General features: G+C 34.9%; 2 protein-coding genes across 14 annotated transcripts in view; one reads left to right on the forward strand and one right to left on the reverse strand.

The window, feature by feature from the left end:
• Positions 1 to 17,407, forward strand: part of KANSL1L (KAT8 regulatory NSL complex subunit 1 like) — a 58,576-nt gene that overhangs the window by 27,989 nt on the left and 13,180 nt on the right. For 8 of the 10 annotated variants that reach the window (XM_087949665.1, XM_087949649.1, XM_087949678.1 and 5 more), the window contains 6 exons: positions 633 to 783; positions 2,006 to 2,116; positions 3,559 to 3,693; positions 11,052 to 11,161; positions 12,685 to 12,809; positions 15,564 to 15,618. In XM_087949665.1, coding sequence (XP_087805791.1) covers positions 633 to 783; positions 2,006 to 2,116; positions 3,559 to 3,693; positions 11,052 to 11,161; positions 12,685 to 12,809; positions 15,564 to 15,618 — 687 coding nt within the window. The remainder of the gene's footprint in view (positions 1 to 632; positions 784 to 2,005; positions 2,117 to 3,558; positions 3,694 to 11,051; positions 11,162 to 12,684; positions 12,810 to 15,563; positions 15,619 to 17,407) is intronic. The other 2 variants (XM_087949673.1, XM_087949643.1) reach the window with 1 other exon arrangement.
• RPE (ribulose-5-phosphate-3-epimerase) overlaps positions 1 to 17,407 on the reverse strand; it is a 53,797-nt gene that overhangs the window by 12,901 nt on the left and 23,489 nt on the right. The window lies entirely within an intron of this gene.

A 17,407-nucleotide genomic window follows, 5' to 3' on the forward strand; every position in this document is an offset into this window, starting at 1 on the left:
TCATTATGATCTATGACGTATTACTTGTTTTTTATATGTATATTATGAGCTTATGCACTGGAGACAAATTTCTTGTGAGTTCAATCACACTTGGCCAACAAAGAATTCTATAATTCTGTGATCACCAGTTAGGAATTTCTGGAGAAAAGATAGACAAAGAGCATATTAATTAAGCAAAAAAAAAAGTTTTTTTGGTTCAGCAGGATCACAACATATAAGATGGTAAATTAAAGGTTCAATAACATTATTAAAACATTTTCTATGCATATATGACTTTTTATTAAAACTTGTATGCATGTATAGTAACAAAAAGTTAATTTAATAATTTGTTTTATATTCATTCAGGTTAGATGTATTGCTTGGTAATTGTGGCCAAATCCATTGTTGTTAGAAAACAAATACAATTAGAATAGTTTAGTTTCATTGTAATGTCATTATTTAAGAAAAAAGTTGAGCACAAATTACCCCAAACAATGAACCGTTCATTTTTTAAGGGAAATATAGCCCATCAAAATCTAGTAGAACTATGTCATTGAAGAAGTTTTTTTGGATTTGATTTCAGTTTTAGCTTAGTTTGTTTAGGATTGGTCAAATCAATATTGCATTTGTTCAAATCTATATCCATTTTATAGGCTTTGCATCAGGGCAGTACCTTGTATAATACAGAAGAGATTGCAAGCAGCAAAAGAAGTAGTTACGAGTTTAGCACCAATTCTAGTATACACAAACAACTCATGTTGGAACTAGACACCTCATTCCATCCTGTTTTATCATTTCCTTCAGGTAAGTTTGTTACCCGCTATGGCATGAGTAGTTATTCTAAAAATCTTAATATAGTGTGAAAATCATTATGAACATTTTCTTAAAGCTGATTGTTATGATAATCAAATCTCTAATTAGTTTTGTCCGTGTACTGGAAAATCATGGTTCAATCAACAAATATTATCTGGTGTGTAAGAATCATGGACTAGGAAAGCAGTTGCAAAGTAATTATTTTGATGTGTTCATAGTTTGTATGGTCTATATTTGAACACATCCAATAAAAGGACTCATATCATTTTTAATTAATTGGTTCCATTATAGAATTGTTTATATTGTTAGTTATTTTTCCTAATGTTCAAAGCAAATTTCAGTTTTTATATCTTATTCTGTAGTCTCAGTCACTGGGCTGATAGAGAATATGTGTCAAAATCTGGATGCAACATCAGAAAAAATGCTGTCATATCCTCCTCAGTCATCTCAAAACTGAACAGTTTCCATAATTTCTTTGCATAGGTTTTAGTAATTTATTACTATTATTTGAACCTGTTGATCTTGTTGATAATTGATCTGAACCCAGTGCATAAGGACTGGCCATAATTTTATAAATAAGTGAGGACTAGCAATTATACTTTATGGATTCCATTGTGTGAGATAAAAATGTAATTCTGATGTATCAAGTAAAAATCATACTTACTGAACAATATGTGATCAATTTCAACAATGTTAGTTGATTGTTTGCTGATCTACTTAGACAGATGAAGCATTGATAAAAGTAAATATAAAGACATTAGATCAGTACTAGCTCAATTCTGCCTTTGGAGAAACAGTCTCTTGAGGAAGTGCTAGGATGGTTAAGGCCTTTATTTATGTGATGTAGATTTTCATCATATCTCCTGCAAATTTTAATCTATAAATTTTAAAACCTGCTGAAATGTACACAATATGACAATATCTCTTGTTTTTGCTATGTGTTGAACTCTGTTAGACTCTTTAGACATTTAAAGATGAACAATATGGTACTTGTTTTAGATAAACAGAGATACAATTAATAACAAGGTTTGTAAGCGAAAATTTGATGCCAGGTTTTTAATATTTACAGTTTTAATATATTTATGTATCATGTTGTTTTATTGTTGATATTATTTAATTACTAATTTGAGCCACCCAGGGTTATATATAAGATGGACAGCTATGTAATGTTTTAAATAAATAAATGAAATTATTATTTAAATTTTTTTTGCAGATGTTCCTCTACATGTTCATTTTAAAACTTTACTCAAGAAATATGAAATCAAAGGTGACACTTTTGAAGGCGCTGCTCTTGGTTTAGCATTCAAAATGTCTCCATTTAATGGTATGCAGTATAAAAAAAAGTATAAAATAACTATTTTTAATTCAATAGTTCATTGGTTTTCCTTTGTTTTTATATTTTTGATTGATAAGAGCTAGTCTATATATATAAAAGCGAAATACCATCCACGCAGCATCATGAAATCTCCAGAACCGTAAAACCTACAAACTTGAAATTTGGCACGTATGTTCCTCTTGGCTTCTAGGTGCTCATTAAGAAAGGATTTTTCAAAATGACCATCAGATCATTAGTATTTCTTAATACAGTAATTAGCACGCTCTGATGCTAAGGAGTTCTACTCCCCCTCCCCACCTAAACAGAACTCCATTCCAACTGCCAGTTGCCTCACATTCTGTTACCTTAGTAGCTTCACAGCCATTTGCACCACTCAGGTGACCCGAGGACACACAAACCTCCAAGTTGTCTCAACGGCTCTCTAAAAGGATGCAAACCACACTTCCAAACAGGAAGTTACTTTGGCATCAAAGGTTGTAGTATTTTTATTACCCACCATCCAGTCGGAGCTGAAGAAGCTCCTTGGATGAGAAGCAAAACATTTTCAAAGAAAAACCAGAAAGTCCAGTTGTCTCCTGAAAAAAAGCACCTTTGGGACAACAGTTGGAGGATTGTATTTTACAACGCTTTTGCTGAATAGATAGATATGGATGGATGGATGGAAAGGAGAAAGGAAAGGAAAGGAAAGGAAAGGAAAGGAAAGGAAAGGAAAGGAAAGGAATGGAAAGGAATGAAGGAATGGAAAGGGGAAGGGAAGGGAAAGAAAAGAAAAGAAACCCTTATGTGTTTCAATCACCGACCACCACTGAGCCAAGGATTGTGAACCGAATTTATCCTGCATAGCCCAATCACAAAGTTTCATCGCGAAGCACAGGTATCCAGCTAGTATTTAATACAATTGCAAAATCTGCTTGCTTTGAACTGAGATCATTATTTCATTTTTGTGATGAAAATGCATCAGAAAAAGGTCTGACCAAATCTTTTATATCGTATGCACCTTCGGAAAATGAGATTTATTCATCTCTCATTTGTACTTCCTCTACACTAATGAATATATCAAACCAGATTTTTTTTTACTAGAAGTTGCTATTAAAGAATTTTCCTGATTGGTGAACAAATCATCTTTCAAATATATAAATTGATAATACTAAAATAGTATTATCAATTTATATATTAAGTTACTTAAGTCAGTTTGATTTAAAATAAATCTCTACATGACCTTCTGTATTTAATAAATTTTACAGCAAAGAAAATATATATATAAATTGTGCCCATATATAAATTATGACTGAAATCATTGACCACTTTTGATGTATTTTTGGCTTAAAATAATTCAATGTCTTAAAAGCATACTGCTAAAAGTTAAACATTTTCTGTGTGATTTAAATAGAAAAAGAACCATATTAAAGATATGTTTTTTTTAATCCCAGTTTTTAATCAAATTAAAGCTCCTCTTCAACAGTTGAGCCATGGATATGAAGCCAGTTCTAAACATCAAAGTATGGCAAAAGTATCTGAACTGTTCTCAGAGGGAAGGAAGAAAAGACATTTAAGCGAAACGTGTGGTAAGTACATAGTACTCATGATACAATTAAACTGGATAGGGTTTTTTTAAATATGAACCTGCCAGCACTGCTGAAAAAAGAGTACCGCACCTTTCCAGGATATGTTATTCTATATCCTAAATGATCTAATTCTGTGAGTTATGAGGCACATTTTATAAGATAGCCTATGCAGTGGTCCACAGATACTTTTAAGAACTAAATCAATTTAGCATTCTACATTTACAATGAGAAACATCTCATTGTTAATGAGCAACATCTCTTGAACATAGCTGCTTTTTAGTACAATATTTTTGTGGAGGAAAATTGTCTATAATTTGCTTACAAGGGAACTCTTTTAGTGACAGTTCCATGACATCCTCAAGAGGGCAAGACCCTGTGGTAAGACATGTTTAGAGCCAGAGTCTGATCTCTACTTTCATATCTGATTCAAAGCATAAGGCACATTGGAGACTTAAAACTCTGCCCAGAGGAATTTGGACTGGACTTATTCTGGTAGGGGAAATGTATCTTCACTAGTAAAATAAATTAATAAGAACTTTAACAACAAGCCATGACTGCAAATCAATAGGGCAAAATAATAATTCTCTATTTGAACTCAAGGGGAAACTTTTGTTTGTTTATTTCAACCTTTGTGCAAAGCTAAAACTTATGTCCAATTATAAGTGAACAAAGAGATCAATTTACATGTGCCATAGTACTCATTTATATTATATAATTCATTAGGCTATACAACACTGATTAGGGTGTATAACATCTTTGTCCAAGATGCAACCCTTTGAGAAATATCAAAATGAATCGTAAATATATTGCCCATGCTTCCATGGGTCGAACAAAGTTTTCTCTATGTCCAATGACAGTAATATTTGAATCCTTCCATTTTCAAGCTAAAGCTATTGCACCCATTACAATGTTAATATGATCAGAGTTCTACAGACCTATTAAGTTTTGGGAAAGCACCCTTCACTCACTTTTCTGTCATACTGATGGTTTCTGCTATGTAATCTTCCTAAACATGCATTAACAGGATCCCATTAAAAAGTTGTTGAAAGGCAATATAGAGATTTAATAAATTACTGGTATTGGTTTTAGTATTATAAATAAAATTGTTGATTATTTGTCATTTTTCAAGAAACAATATGGTCTGTGAATTTACTTTTCCTGACAAGTATCTCTAAATTGGAGTGTACATGGGGTTCAAGAATGAGAATGGAATGAGCAGAAGATCTTGTTATTTTTACTCACTGTTTTACATGTAAAAGTTAATAGTAGGGTGGCAGGGTTAATATTTCTAATTTTACTGAACCCTTCCAAAGATGAAAGGTACTGGACAGAATTTCATGTGAATACACATGAAAACATAGTTGTTATTTTAAGTTCTGGACCATGCTGTTTCATTTCCTAAATCAGAAATAAAGAGCACAATGAACTAAAATAGCATTTAATTAAAGAAATTAAAGAAAACAATTGAATAATTTAGCGATACTGTCTATTGGAACCTTTTGTATAGGTTCTACATAAAATCATTATCAATGGAATAGAATAACAGAGTTGGAAGGTCTTCTAGTCCTACCTTCTGCTCAGGCAGGAGACCTTATACCATTCAGATATGTGGCTGTCCAGTATCTTTTTAAAAGCCTCCAGTGACAGAGCACCCACAACTTCTGAAGAAGTTCCACTTGTTTATTGTTCTCACTGTCAGGAAATTTCTGCTTAGTTCTAGGTTGCTTTAAAAAATAAAAAGTAAAGGTTACTTAAAAGTTCGAATAAATTAATTAAAAAGATGTTTCCTTTTAGTACAGTATACGACTCAAGGTCTAAAACTGATGGTAGTATGGACAACCAATTTTGTGGTAACGAGTGGATATTTCCATATTTATGCATCTAGTGGGCTCTATCCACAAAATGAAATTCAGTGTAGAGAAAAGTAAGGTTTTACACTTAGGCAAGAAAAATCAAATGTACTGCTACAGATTACATGAAACCTAGCTCAATAGCAGAACTGTGAGGAATCTTGGAGTCCTAGTGGACAATCACTTAAATATGAGCCACCAATGTACAGCAGCCACCAAAAAAAGCCAACACAATCCTAGGTTGCTTTAACAGAGGGATAGAATCAAGATCATGTGAAATATAATGCATCCAGTTTTGTTCACCATATAATGAAAAAAGATGTAGAGACTCTGGAAAGAATGCAGGAAAGAGCAACAAAGATTATTAGGGGGCCGAGTACTAAAACATATAAAGAACAGTTGCAGAAATTGGGTTTGTCTAGTCCAGTGAAAAGAAGGAGCAAGGGTGACATGATAACAGTGTTCCAATATTTGAGGGGCTGCCACAAAGAAGAGTGGGTTAACCCATTTTCCAAAGCGCCAGAAGGCAAGACAAGAAACAATGGATGGAAATTAATCAAGGAGAGAAGCACCCTAGGATTGAATAAGTTTCCTAACAGTGAAAACAATAAACCAATGGAACGGCTTTCCTTCAGAAGTTGTGTTGCGACTTCCGGTTTGGGCTTCTTTGGCAACGGACCGAAATCCACGATCGTGCGTGGTTTCGATCCATGCTCGCCGCTGGAGCGCCCTGATCCTTTGAATTCAGGGCTGAAGCCACCCCGTAGAGGTGGTGAAGAGGGGGGAAACTGCCAGCTGAGTCAAGGGGAGCCACATCTCTCCTCCTCGGCTGGTCATTACTCCCTTTCCTGAAGGCGGTTGCAGTGGTGGTCAGAAATGGCCACCTCGGCTTCCGGTTTTCCAGGCTTCGGCGGCGGCAGGGATTCGCGATCCTGCGCGATCCCTGTTGCGATAGCCGTCTTGGTGCCTCCGATCCCGACGGGTCTGGAGGATAAGGCTGCCCCGTAGAGGCAGCCGAAGATAGGGGTGATCCGGATAGGGGTTTGGGGGTATCGCAGACCCCCTCCCCAGCCGGCAAAACCCCCTTTTCTCAAGGCGGTGGAGCAGCGATCAGTAATGGCCGCCACAAAGAAGCCGGCAGCTGGACAAGATTGCGCTGGAGGAAGAAGGAGAAAGTTTTGAAGTGAAAGTTCTTTGGCTGAACCGGGATCTTAAGATACATCTAACATCCTGAAAACTTTGACTTTTTGAATGATACTTTGTTTCCAGAGGAGATTTTTAAAGTGGCGAATGGAAGTGCTGAAAGAGAAAGTTTACTCTCCTTCCCTACGGAGTTAACAAATGGACATTGAAAAACCTGCCTTTTTATAGAAGGTAAAAATTTAAAGCTCTTTGTTACAAGTGGGAAGGGAGAGGACAAAAAAAAATTATATTAAGATCTTGTTGGAGGAGATGCCTGGAAGGTTTTGAGACTAGAAGTTAATTGCAATAAGGCTTTAAAATACAGACTGGTTTTTTTTTTCAATTGATATTACCCCAGGAAGGGAAAGTGCAAAGGGAAGAACTTTGTGCTCTGTTTGGACTGCTTGATGACTCTGGGACTTTGGGGAACTGTTTTAAGCTTTGAAATATCTTGGTTGTTTTAAGAAGAAGAAGAGGGAAAAAGAAAAAAGAAGAAAAGGTTTATAATGGTTCATCTGTTGATGAACTAAGAAAGGAATATGGAAAAACAAAGAAAGAAGGCAAGGACGCTTTGGAAGAAGCCTTTCACTTTTTAGAAATGGCGCTTGCTATTTGTCAGCAAACACAACAACTGATGGAGGAAGCAGAAGAAGAAGAAGAAGAAGAAGAAGCCATCTTTAATGAATCTAAAAGTTTGATTAAGAAAGAAAGGAGAAAGAGAGGAAGGAAAATAAAGGACTTAAGACCTAAAAAAACACCCAAGAAAGAGAAAAATAAGATGCAAAATCAATACAATGTTGGAAAGCAAAAGAAAAGAGGAATACAACAGAGAGGGGAAGCTAAAAGGCGGAGGTTAGGAGAGGGGAGGTAAAAAGGCCAGGTGGGATAAGAAAGGAAGGGAAAAGGGGGAAGCCACAAAGGTATGAAACAAGATGGGAAAAAGCAATTTTTTTCAGGGATAAAGGGTAATGTATAATTTTTAAAAAAAAAAAAAGATTCTGCAAGGTACATAAGATAGTATTGTAGTATTTGTATTAGAAATAGAAAATTAGAATTTCATAAGATCTAAAAAAAGATTAAAATATTAAAATGCTTAATAATGATAGATTTTAAGATTTAACAAAATATTTAGTTCAATTATAGAGTTTAATTGACTATTGTGTTGATGTTATGATAAACTTATTATTGCAGCATTTGTCTTTGAAATAGATAATTGGAATGTTACAAGATTTAATATTTAATTATGTACTTAATTATTTTATAGATTTACTATTTTCTCGTTTTCTTAAAATTTAGTAGGTAGAATGTACTAAGCAGAATCAGATTGGGAACTAGGTGTTATTTTAAATGTCAATTTAGGGGAACGATAGAAAGGCATCATACTTCGATTAGTGATTTCAGGAGAAATCTTTTTTTTTTATTATAGAGAATGAGATAAATGGATAATTGGAAAAGAATGGACAAAAGATACAAGTATAATGATTTAAACTAAGATGAAATAAATAAAATAGAATTAAGAAGAGTGAAAAGCGGGGAGAAGTTATATAGAAGATATAGAATGGTAAATAAGATAGGTAATGGTATATAAGATGAGCATGAATTTAATTGAAGTCCGTATAAAGAGAGGTAATCTGGGGCCAAGCCACTTTCTAAAAAGAAGTTTTATGTTTTTGTGTTTTCTGTGTTTATGTTTGAGAATTAATAAAACCTTGGAGGAATGTCAGATGAGAATAATTGTAAACAAGTCAGAGGGAAATATGAATACGATGACTATAAAATGGATAAATATAGAAAAGAAATTTAATTGAATAAGAGTAAAGAGAAATAATGAGAAATTTGCTAAAAGATACTTATGTGTCCATATGGAAATGGGATAGATTAGAATTATGTTGTATAAAATAATGTTTTATCTGCCTTGTAAAAATTTATAATGGAAAGAGGTTTTATGTGTTCAATGTTTAATGATGTTTTGTTTGTCTTTAAAATTAATAAAATTTGTCTCAAAAAAAAGAAAAAAAAAGAAATGGCCACCTCAAAGAGGAACCCAACCGGACAAGATTGAGCAGGAGGGAAGACAAAGGGGAGAGCTTGACAGACCAGGCTAAGCAGAGATAATATCTAAGCAAGATACCCTGGATCTAAAATTATTAAGAGTGTTATTCCTAAAAGAAGATTTTTAAAGCGGCGGAGAAGAGAGGGAAAAGGGGGGAAAAAAATCTTTCTCACATGGACAGTTGCAATTGTCTTTGAATGCTGAAAAGAAGAGATTTAAGTAAGACATTTGTGTTAATTTACTTTGACACTAACAGGCAATTTTAAGCTGAAATTAAAGTGTCAAGGGGAAAATAAAGACTTTCTGGATATTCTAACGCCTTCAAAAGGAGGAAAGTGGAGGAAAAAAGAAAGGGTGGAACTTGTAAACAACAGAGTGTACCACCTGGAAATAAAAAGAATTAACTGTGAAATCTTAACAAGACTTCCAAAGGATGTATTGTAACTGAAACTTTGTTACAAGATAACAGAGCCCCCGAAAAGGGAAAGTGGAAAACAGAAGCAAGAAGAAACAGTTTTGGATTATTTGGTGATTTTTGGAATTTTGGGTGTTGGATTTTTAGTGGTTTGAATTAAAATTAATCAGGTGGTTGTTTAAAAGTGCTTAAAATGGCAGTATTCCTTGAGGAATTAAAAATGGAACTTAAAAAGAATGAAAGAAGAGTCGCAACAGGGAGGAAGATCCTTTGGCTTCACACTTCAATTCTTAGAAATGGAGATTATGAACTATGAAAAACAACAAGAAATGCTTGAAGAACAAGAAGAAGCCATCTTTGACGACCAAACAATTCAATGTGGGGTAAAATGGAAAAAGGGCGGGGGGAAGGAGTTAAAAATTCAAGATCTGAGAAAACAACTAAAAAGAAGAATAGTCTGAAAAGTAAATATAACATTAGGAAGAAGCAGAAGAGAGGATTACAGAGGGGAGAATCAGAGAGAGGGGGACAAAAAGGGTGATGAGAAAAAGAGGGGAAAGATAAAAAGGAAAAGAAGCTATAAGGGACAGAAACAGGAAATAAAGAAACAGGAAACGTACAAGGATTAAAGGTAATAGCCTATTTAAAAGACATAAAGATAATGGTTAAAAATATAAATTAAAAGAGAGGATTCTGCAAGGGTACAAGAGATAGTGTTATACTGGAAATAGTAACGAGCTAGCAAATATGAAACAGGTGATTAAAGTGAAAGACAAAACTGGTATTGTTATGTAATGGAATGTTAATAATTAAATAAAGAGGGAAAGGGAATAAAAGTAAAAGAAGAGGGAATAAGAGGAAGGAATGAAAATACTTTAATTGTTCTTAATGATTTATAAAATACAATTGAAAAGAAATGTAAAAGATTTATAATGAAATCAATATCAGTTGTCAGGATGAATTGGAATAGAATAACCATTTTATTCATTATTGTTATATAATTTTTCTTTTTTTAGAATTTAGTGTGTATTTTTAAGGGAAAGTACCATTCAGTTGATAAGAGTTATATGATATAAAATAGATATTAGAAATTGAATGTTATGATTGTATAATGCATAAATTAAATGTTTAATGAGATTTGAAAGGATAACAAATATAAGATATAAAGGTGACACACTCTACTTGGTAATCATAGGGGAAACCTTGTTTTTCAATGCCTGGAAGGGGAGGGAATTGTTTTTTTCTTTTCCCTTTTGGGATGATGATGGAAAAAGAATGTATGGAATTGTAAACAGGACAGACAAAAGTACAAATATGACTAGAAAGATATAGAAATTTAGAAAAAGATATGTACTTGAATGAGAAAAGAATGAAATAATCATAAATAAGGTTGAGGAAAGTAAAGGAAGGGAAAAATTATTGAGAAATTGTGACAAGATATGGAATATAAAGATGAATATGTAACTGAGATTATGTCTGTATGGAGATATGATAACCTGGAATCATGCTGCTCTCAAAAAAAAAAGATATTTTATTTGTATTATGTTTTGTGAAAACCCAAATAAAACTTTTATAAAAAAAAAGAAAAGAAATTTTGTTGCTCCATTACTGGAGGCTTTTAAGGAGACTCGACAGCCCCTTGTCTGGAATGGTATAGGGAGTTGGACTAGAAGACCTCCAAGGTCCCTTCCAACTCTTTTATTCTGTTCTGTTATTTGGGGTAAAAAAGTCATAGCTGCATTGCTAACCTACTTTCTACTCTAGATATGCTTTTGCATTTCCTGTGAAGTATCTATGTTGTATATTTATTACTTAGAATTTTGTTCATTAATTGATATTTTTAATCTTTTCATGGCAGGAGAAAATGATAGTTGTGAAGCATTGTCTTTTAAGCATGAAGGATATAGTAATTTTACAGCAGCATCCAATGTTGACATGTTATCTAGATCTCACAGTATCTCATCACAGGTATGATAATATTGTCACATTGCCTATATTTTCAAAAAAATAAATAAATACTTGAGTAACTCTCTTAAATTTCTATGGGGCGGTGGCATTTTTCTGTAATGATGAATCTTGACAGCAATTTTTAGTTGTTAGGAATGAAGTTTTCTATTTGTTTTTAATGAATTTTAAATCATCTCTCATGCTTCAGCATATTTCTTAAAAGTAAATATTATTAAATATAGGTTGGATTTCTGAATGTATCTGCTCAAGTGACTGTTAAAATTATATCACATCATTTAATAGCAAGGCAAATTAAAATTTATTTTTGTTCCTAAGGCCTTTGTAACAGAATATACAGAATCTGGGTCTGATTCAGAAGCTGAATCTTGGCCTTGAACAGTCTATAATCCTTTAAAAAGTGCCCTGAACATTTTTCTGTGGCATCTTCCTAATGTCACAAAAGGTTGAAAACATTAGTACAGGTCTTTGAAATAATGCACAAATTGTTTCTGCCTCTTTTTTCTTTAAAATCAACCTAACATTCTCTGCCTGCCTGAGTGGTGTGGTGGCCTAGAGGTGGAGCCCTTGCTTTACAATCAGGAGGCTGTGAGTTCAATCCCAGGTAGAGGCAGATATTTCTCTCTATGGGCACACTGGGAATATATCTGCTGATAAAAAACCTCCACATTGGCAATGGGAAAGGGTATCCAGCCAGTAAACACTCAGCTCAATTCAGTTGCCCAGACTCTACCCCACGAGGGATTATGGGGTTGTTAAAAGGGGATGGTGATTCTCTGCCTGCCTGCTTTTCTCCATTTTTCTTTCTCTCATTTCTTGTCTATATCCAAGTCTATATCCAAGTCTTCCCTGCGTGATCTTCTGAAACTGGGTTTTTGTTTTCCTAATCCAGTATCTTCATAGTTGTCCCACCAAGTCTTTCAACAATCTTTACCAAGAAATGGAATTTTAAAAAATTCTTCTCTTTTTGTAGTGCTTTGGCCTACTGAGAAAAACCTTAGTCACCTGTTAGATAGTAAAATGAAGAAAAATAAAGATGCTGTGACTAGAAGCCTGTACTTTGCCCTGAAAGAACTGCACTCCTTGGGGCAGTTCAGTGTGATGGTCACTTAAGGGAAGTTTGCCAGGCTATGGGCACTACAGTGATTAGAAGTCTTAATTTTTCCCCTCTTATCTAAGCAACTATAATCACATTTTAAAAATGCTTTCAGTTTTTATCATTTTGTGTAATTTCATTTTTAATTGTATAGGCTAGTTTAGATACAAGTTCAATATCAGATTTACTGTCCTAATAATTACAATTTCAACAATTCAATATTATTTCTCCACAATTTTATACATTCAAAATAAATATGACTTTATAAAACCAACAAAAAACATTGCCAGCTTCAAAAGAAAATATTATGTAGAAATTATTGCATTTATTTGAGTTTGAAAGCTCAGTATTTTTACTAATATATGCACTGAAAATTATTTGTTTTTCATATAGCTTTTTAATGTCATTTAATGAAACAATTTTTAAACAGCTCAATTCAAGGCGGAGACTGAGAAGTGAATGTTCCTATGACATAGACAATATTGTTGTTCCTATGTCATTAATTGCACCATCAAAACTGGAAAAACTTCAGTATAAAGAAATTCTTACCCCAAGGTATTTGAAATTTTATTGAATTTAAATATAAACAAATTATATAAAACTTAATTCTGATAGAAAGCATGTTGTAGACAATTGACAATATTGTGGAAAGGTCTAGTCATGCTACTTCTTATTACAGAAATGGATATAGTGCCTATAACACAGCTCTTGGGATTTGTTCTTAATGCTTTCAATTGGGTTTGATTCAGTGGTGGGATTCAATTTTTTTTACTACTGGTTCTGTGGGCTTGGCTTGGCGGGCATGGCAGCAGAAGGATACTGCAAAATCTCTAGTCAGAGGTGGTATTTGCCGGTTCTCCAAACTACTCAAAATTTCCACTACCAATTCTCCAGAACTGGTCAGAACCTGCTGAATACCACCACTGGTTTGATTCCTGTTACAGATGTCTTATGTTGGATCATAAGTTTATACAAATCTAAATTTCTTTTCTGTAAAACAAATATATTAGAGACCTATCTCATGGATTAATAGCAAGGCTAATTCAGAAAAGTTGTAGGATTTGTATTGCTAAAGATAATAAACTCTGTTTATTGTTGATCAAATCATACAACATTCAAATGAATGAACAGACTTTAGTGCAATTAATGTGTTTTCTGTGTATTTAATATTGCGGTAGGGACAAAAGATTAAGATACTTAATTTAGATGAAAATTCTTAAATATTCAAATGTTTAAACTGTACATGTTTAAAGTAAAATGCTTATGTTTCATTATTGCCGTATAAATTCAGAATTTGACACCATCATACTACATATATTCATGTTAAAGTAATGTTATGAATGCTTAAAAATCCAGTTGCATTCCTTGTGAAACCATTTAATAAATCCCCAAGGGAACAGAAGCTGAATCACCTCTACATAATTATGGCATATACGAAAGTTTGGATATCCTTCAAGTTGATTCATTCAGCTGTCACCATCCTTTTCTGTAAAGTTGTTAGTAGTATTAAGTTACTAATGGCAAATGAATCAGATCTATGTTTGCCTAGGGCAGGGATGTCAAACTCGATTTCATTGAGCGTCACATCAGGGTTGTGTTTGACTTCTGTGGCTGGGGTGGGCATGGCCAGCTTGACATCACTCATGTTGGGGCTACCTGTGGTGGCCCGAGCACTCTGCCAGCGAAAACAAAGCTCGGGTGGACCGTGTGTGCCAGCCCCCCGGGCTCATTTTTGGTCACAACAGCCTCCAGCAGCCCTCTGCCAGAGAAAACGGACCTCCATTTTCTCTGGCAGGGGGCTGCAAAGGAGGCCGTCACGGCTGAAAATGGGGCCTGGGAGGGCCATATGGCGGCCCTTCCATGCTCCATTTTTACTGGCAGAGGCACTGCAGGCCAGTCCTTCGCTGTTTCCAGGGCAGCCCTGCAGGCCAGATAAGCACCCCGCGGGCCTTGAGTTTGACACCCCTGGCTTGGGGAAAATAATTAAATATTTTTAACAATCATGGAGTCTTTTAAGCAGATTTCTGAGCATTTAAAAATGGAAATAATTTACTTTTGAAAAGCAGTAGAGGGCTAAAAAATATCTAACTATCTAAAGGTTTCTACTTATTTCAACTGAAAGAAACATTATTAAGAAATGGAAATTAAATGGAATGGAAGAATCCAGAAAACTGAGAAAAAGCTGTGCTATTTAGAACTGCTAAACAGCACCTGAAATACAGATCACAAACTTCCTCCTGAAAAGGTGAACTGACACAGGAATACTTGGTTACAGGTCCACTGTATAACATTACTTTTCCAACAGTGGTCCACAGTTATCAGAAGGAAATCTTTATCGGATTTAGTTGCAATAGTCGTAACCTTAGTATATATTTCTAAGCTTGAGATGTTTTGGATAAGATACTTTGGACTAATGAAATCAAAATTAAACTGATTGATTTCAACTGCACAATATATCTGGAAGAGAAAGGATGAAGCATTTGTAAAAAAACAAAAAACAAAGGGGTTTATTAAAACATACAATTTGACCAAAAACTCCCAAACCTTTTCATGCAACTAGATATTTCCCCACTTTTCAACCATATACCAGTGGATTGTGATGACTACACTTAAGCACCTGTCAGAAGCAATCAGTGTGTCTCTGCTTTCAGACATTCACAACATTTGTTTGTCATTATTGACGTTCATTGCAAGTCAATGAAACTATCTAGTCTATCAGGACATTGCTACCTTAGCTACCTTAGAAAAAGGAAAGAAAATGAACCAATTACAAAGGTAACTGTTTGGTTAATACAAGAATTCTGATGGAAGAATACCAAGAAAAGAGAAAACACAGATGAGAAATATTTGTTTAAAACGGGAATATGTTGCTCATTTGTACAGGCTGTTAATAAACTTGTAGCTATGTAGCACTATGCAGAATCGATACTATGTTTACCCAAAAGCAAAGTTACTTTTAATTTATGATAATCTTTTCCAAAAGATAACAGAAAAAATTATCAGCCTCCTTTAATCATGATCTTATTGAACATGGGTTGACTCTTACATAGAAACACACAGTCTAATGTTCAAATAAACACAGTACATTGGTATATTTGCACAAATGACTTGATAAGATAAAAAGAGAAAGTTACCTTAATTTAAATTATGCCAAAGCCAATGACTTTGAAACAGATAAAACATTAACTGTGAGAAAGAATTCAATTATGTGATTGTCTATTTGCAGTGTTTAGAGTAGAAATTATTTTCCATAATGAATTTGATTTGAGTTTTATCTGAACTATTTTCAAACTGTTTTTTTATCAACAGCTGGAGAATAGTTAGCCTAAAGCCTTTAGAAAAACTGTATGAGGATGAAGAGAAGGTAAGATCTATTTATGTTTTGCTGTTGCTTTACAGTGAGGAATTTTATATTTCTATTTGCAGATAAATTATGATACATCAGGATAGTGAAAGCATTGAAATGAAAGCATGTTAGTATGAGCAAAGCATGAAAGTAGATATATCCTTTGGGAGGTTTGGGTGGCTGCTTCAGTTATTAACATACAGTACTTGAGCCACAAGTGAAATGAAGCAGCTATATATGCACAACTGCATATTCAGAGACCTGGGAACTGTCTTTGGAGCTACCACAAGTCTTTCAAAGGATATAACTATCTTCACATTTCAAGGGATAACGTTTCCCTCATACTAACACCCATTAACTGTATATGAAGAATAAAATAGATTTTATAATAATAATTTTTATAATAAAATTATAAATACTTTGACTATTTTTATCTAAAACTATAGAGGAGAGTCAGTTTGGTATAGTTATTAAGACATTAGGCTAGAAACTTGGGAGGTCATGAGTTCTAATATTGATTTAACACAGAGCTAACTGAGTGGCCTTGGGTCAGACCCTCTCCCTCAGCTCTAGGAAAAAAGGCAATGGCAAACCACTTCCAAAAATACTGCCAGGAGAAATGCAGGGAGTCAGCATGATTTGAAGGCACACAAACACATGCACACACACACACAATTACACACAAAAGGCAGAAGAAAAAGTATAATTCTTGTTCTAAGATGGGTGACAGGTTGGAAAAATATTTTGAGAGTTTTTACTAAAATTGGGTCAACTGATAGCATTGGTTTGGACAGGTGTCCACAAATTTACTGACCAGAGTCAACTGCACCTTGATTTTTAATAATCCCTGTTCGTTGTTTGCTTGTTAACGATATTTGTAGCCTGTCCAAATTGTGATAGACAGTGAACAATTATGCATATAAATCACACAATAAAAAGGCCAAATATCACCATACCTAGATTTCCTATGATGACTGCCCATAATCCCAAAGGCCCAAATGTATAGAGGTAAATTGTCAACTTACAACTACAGTTGGGACCAGAATTTCTATTGCTATGCAAAGCAGTTGTTGTGAGTTGCACCTGGGATCCCACATACTGTGATGAAATAGTCCAAGCACATAGTGAGCAAGATGAGAGTTCCATCACCACAGCAGCCTTGATTTCTACTTATCGCTCACCTTCTGTTCCGAAGGATCGCCTTGGTGGGAGGGGCACAACATGGCTTGGCTGCCTTTCACCGGTAGTTTTGGGCACAAGAAGTCTCCAGCCGCCGCTGCCAGCTTGGTTCCGGCTGGCAAAGAGGCAGTCGCTGGAGGCTTCTCGCATTTAAAAATTGGCTGTGGCTGCAGGCTTCTTGTGCTGAAAACTACCTAAAACTACAGGCTGAAAAAGAGGCCTGAAGTCCCGTTGCCGCCCTGTTCTTCATGCCAGTCACACATGTGCATCCCATTGCCTGCTGGTGCCGCTCGTGGCCAGACCCGGCCAGGAGAACAGCTGGTGCATAGGCAAGTCCCTCTGGTGCCATGACGTATGTGCATGTTTGCTTTGTGTGTATGTTTGAGGCCGAGAAGGAGGAGAAGGCTTGGTTGAACTTTGGAAGAACTTTGCCCAAGACTTCTTGTGTATTCAAGGGCTACACCTCTCCCAACCATGAGTTTGGTGGCGATCTAACGAAATGTCTTCCAGCTCTTCAAGATCGACTTTAAGACTTCCGGTTTGCAACCTTTCGGCGGCGGCAGGGATTCGCGACCGCGCGATCCCTGCTGCGTTCACCGTCAAGGTTCCCCCGATCCATTTGAATCTG

The sequence above is a fragment of the Notechis scutatus genome, chromosome 1, assembly GCF_049901735.1.
Source record: "Notechis scutatus isolate UNSWTSFEM ecotype Mainland chromosome 1, rNotScu1.2, whole genome shotgun sequence".
Lineage (NCBI taxonomy): Eukaryota > Metazoa > Chordata > Lepidosauria > Squamata > Elapidae > Notechis > Notechis scutatus.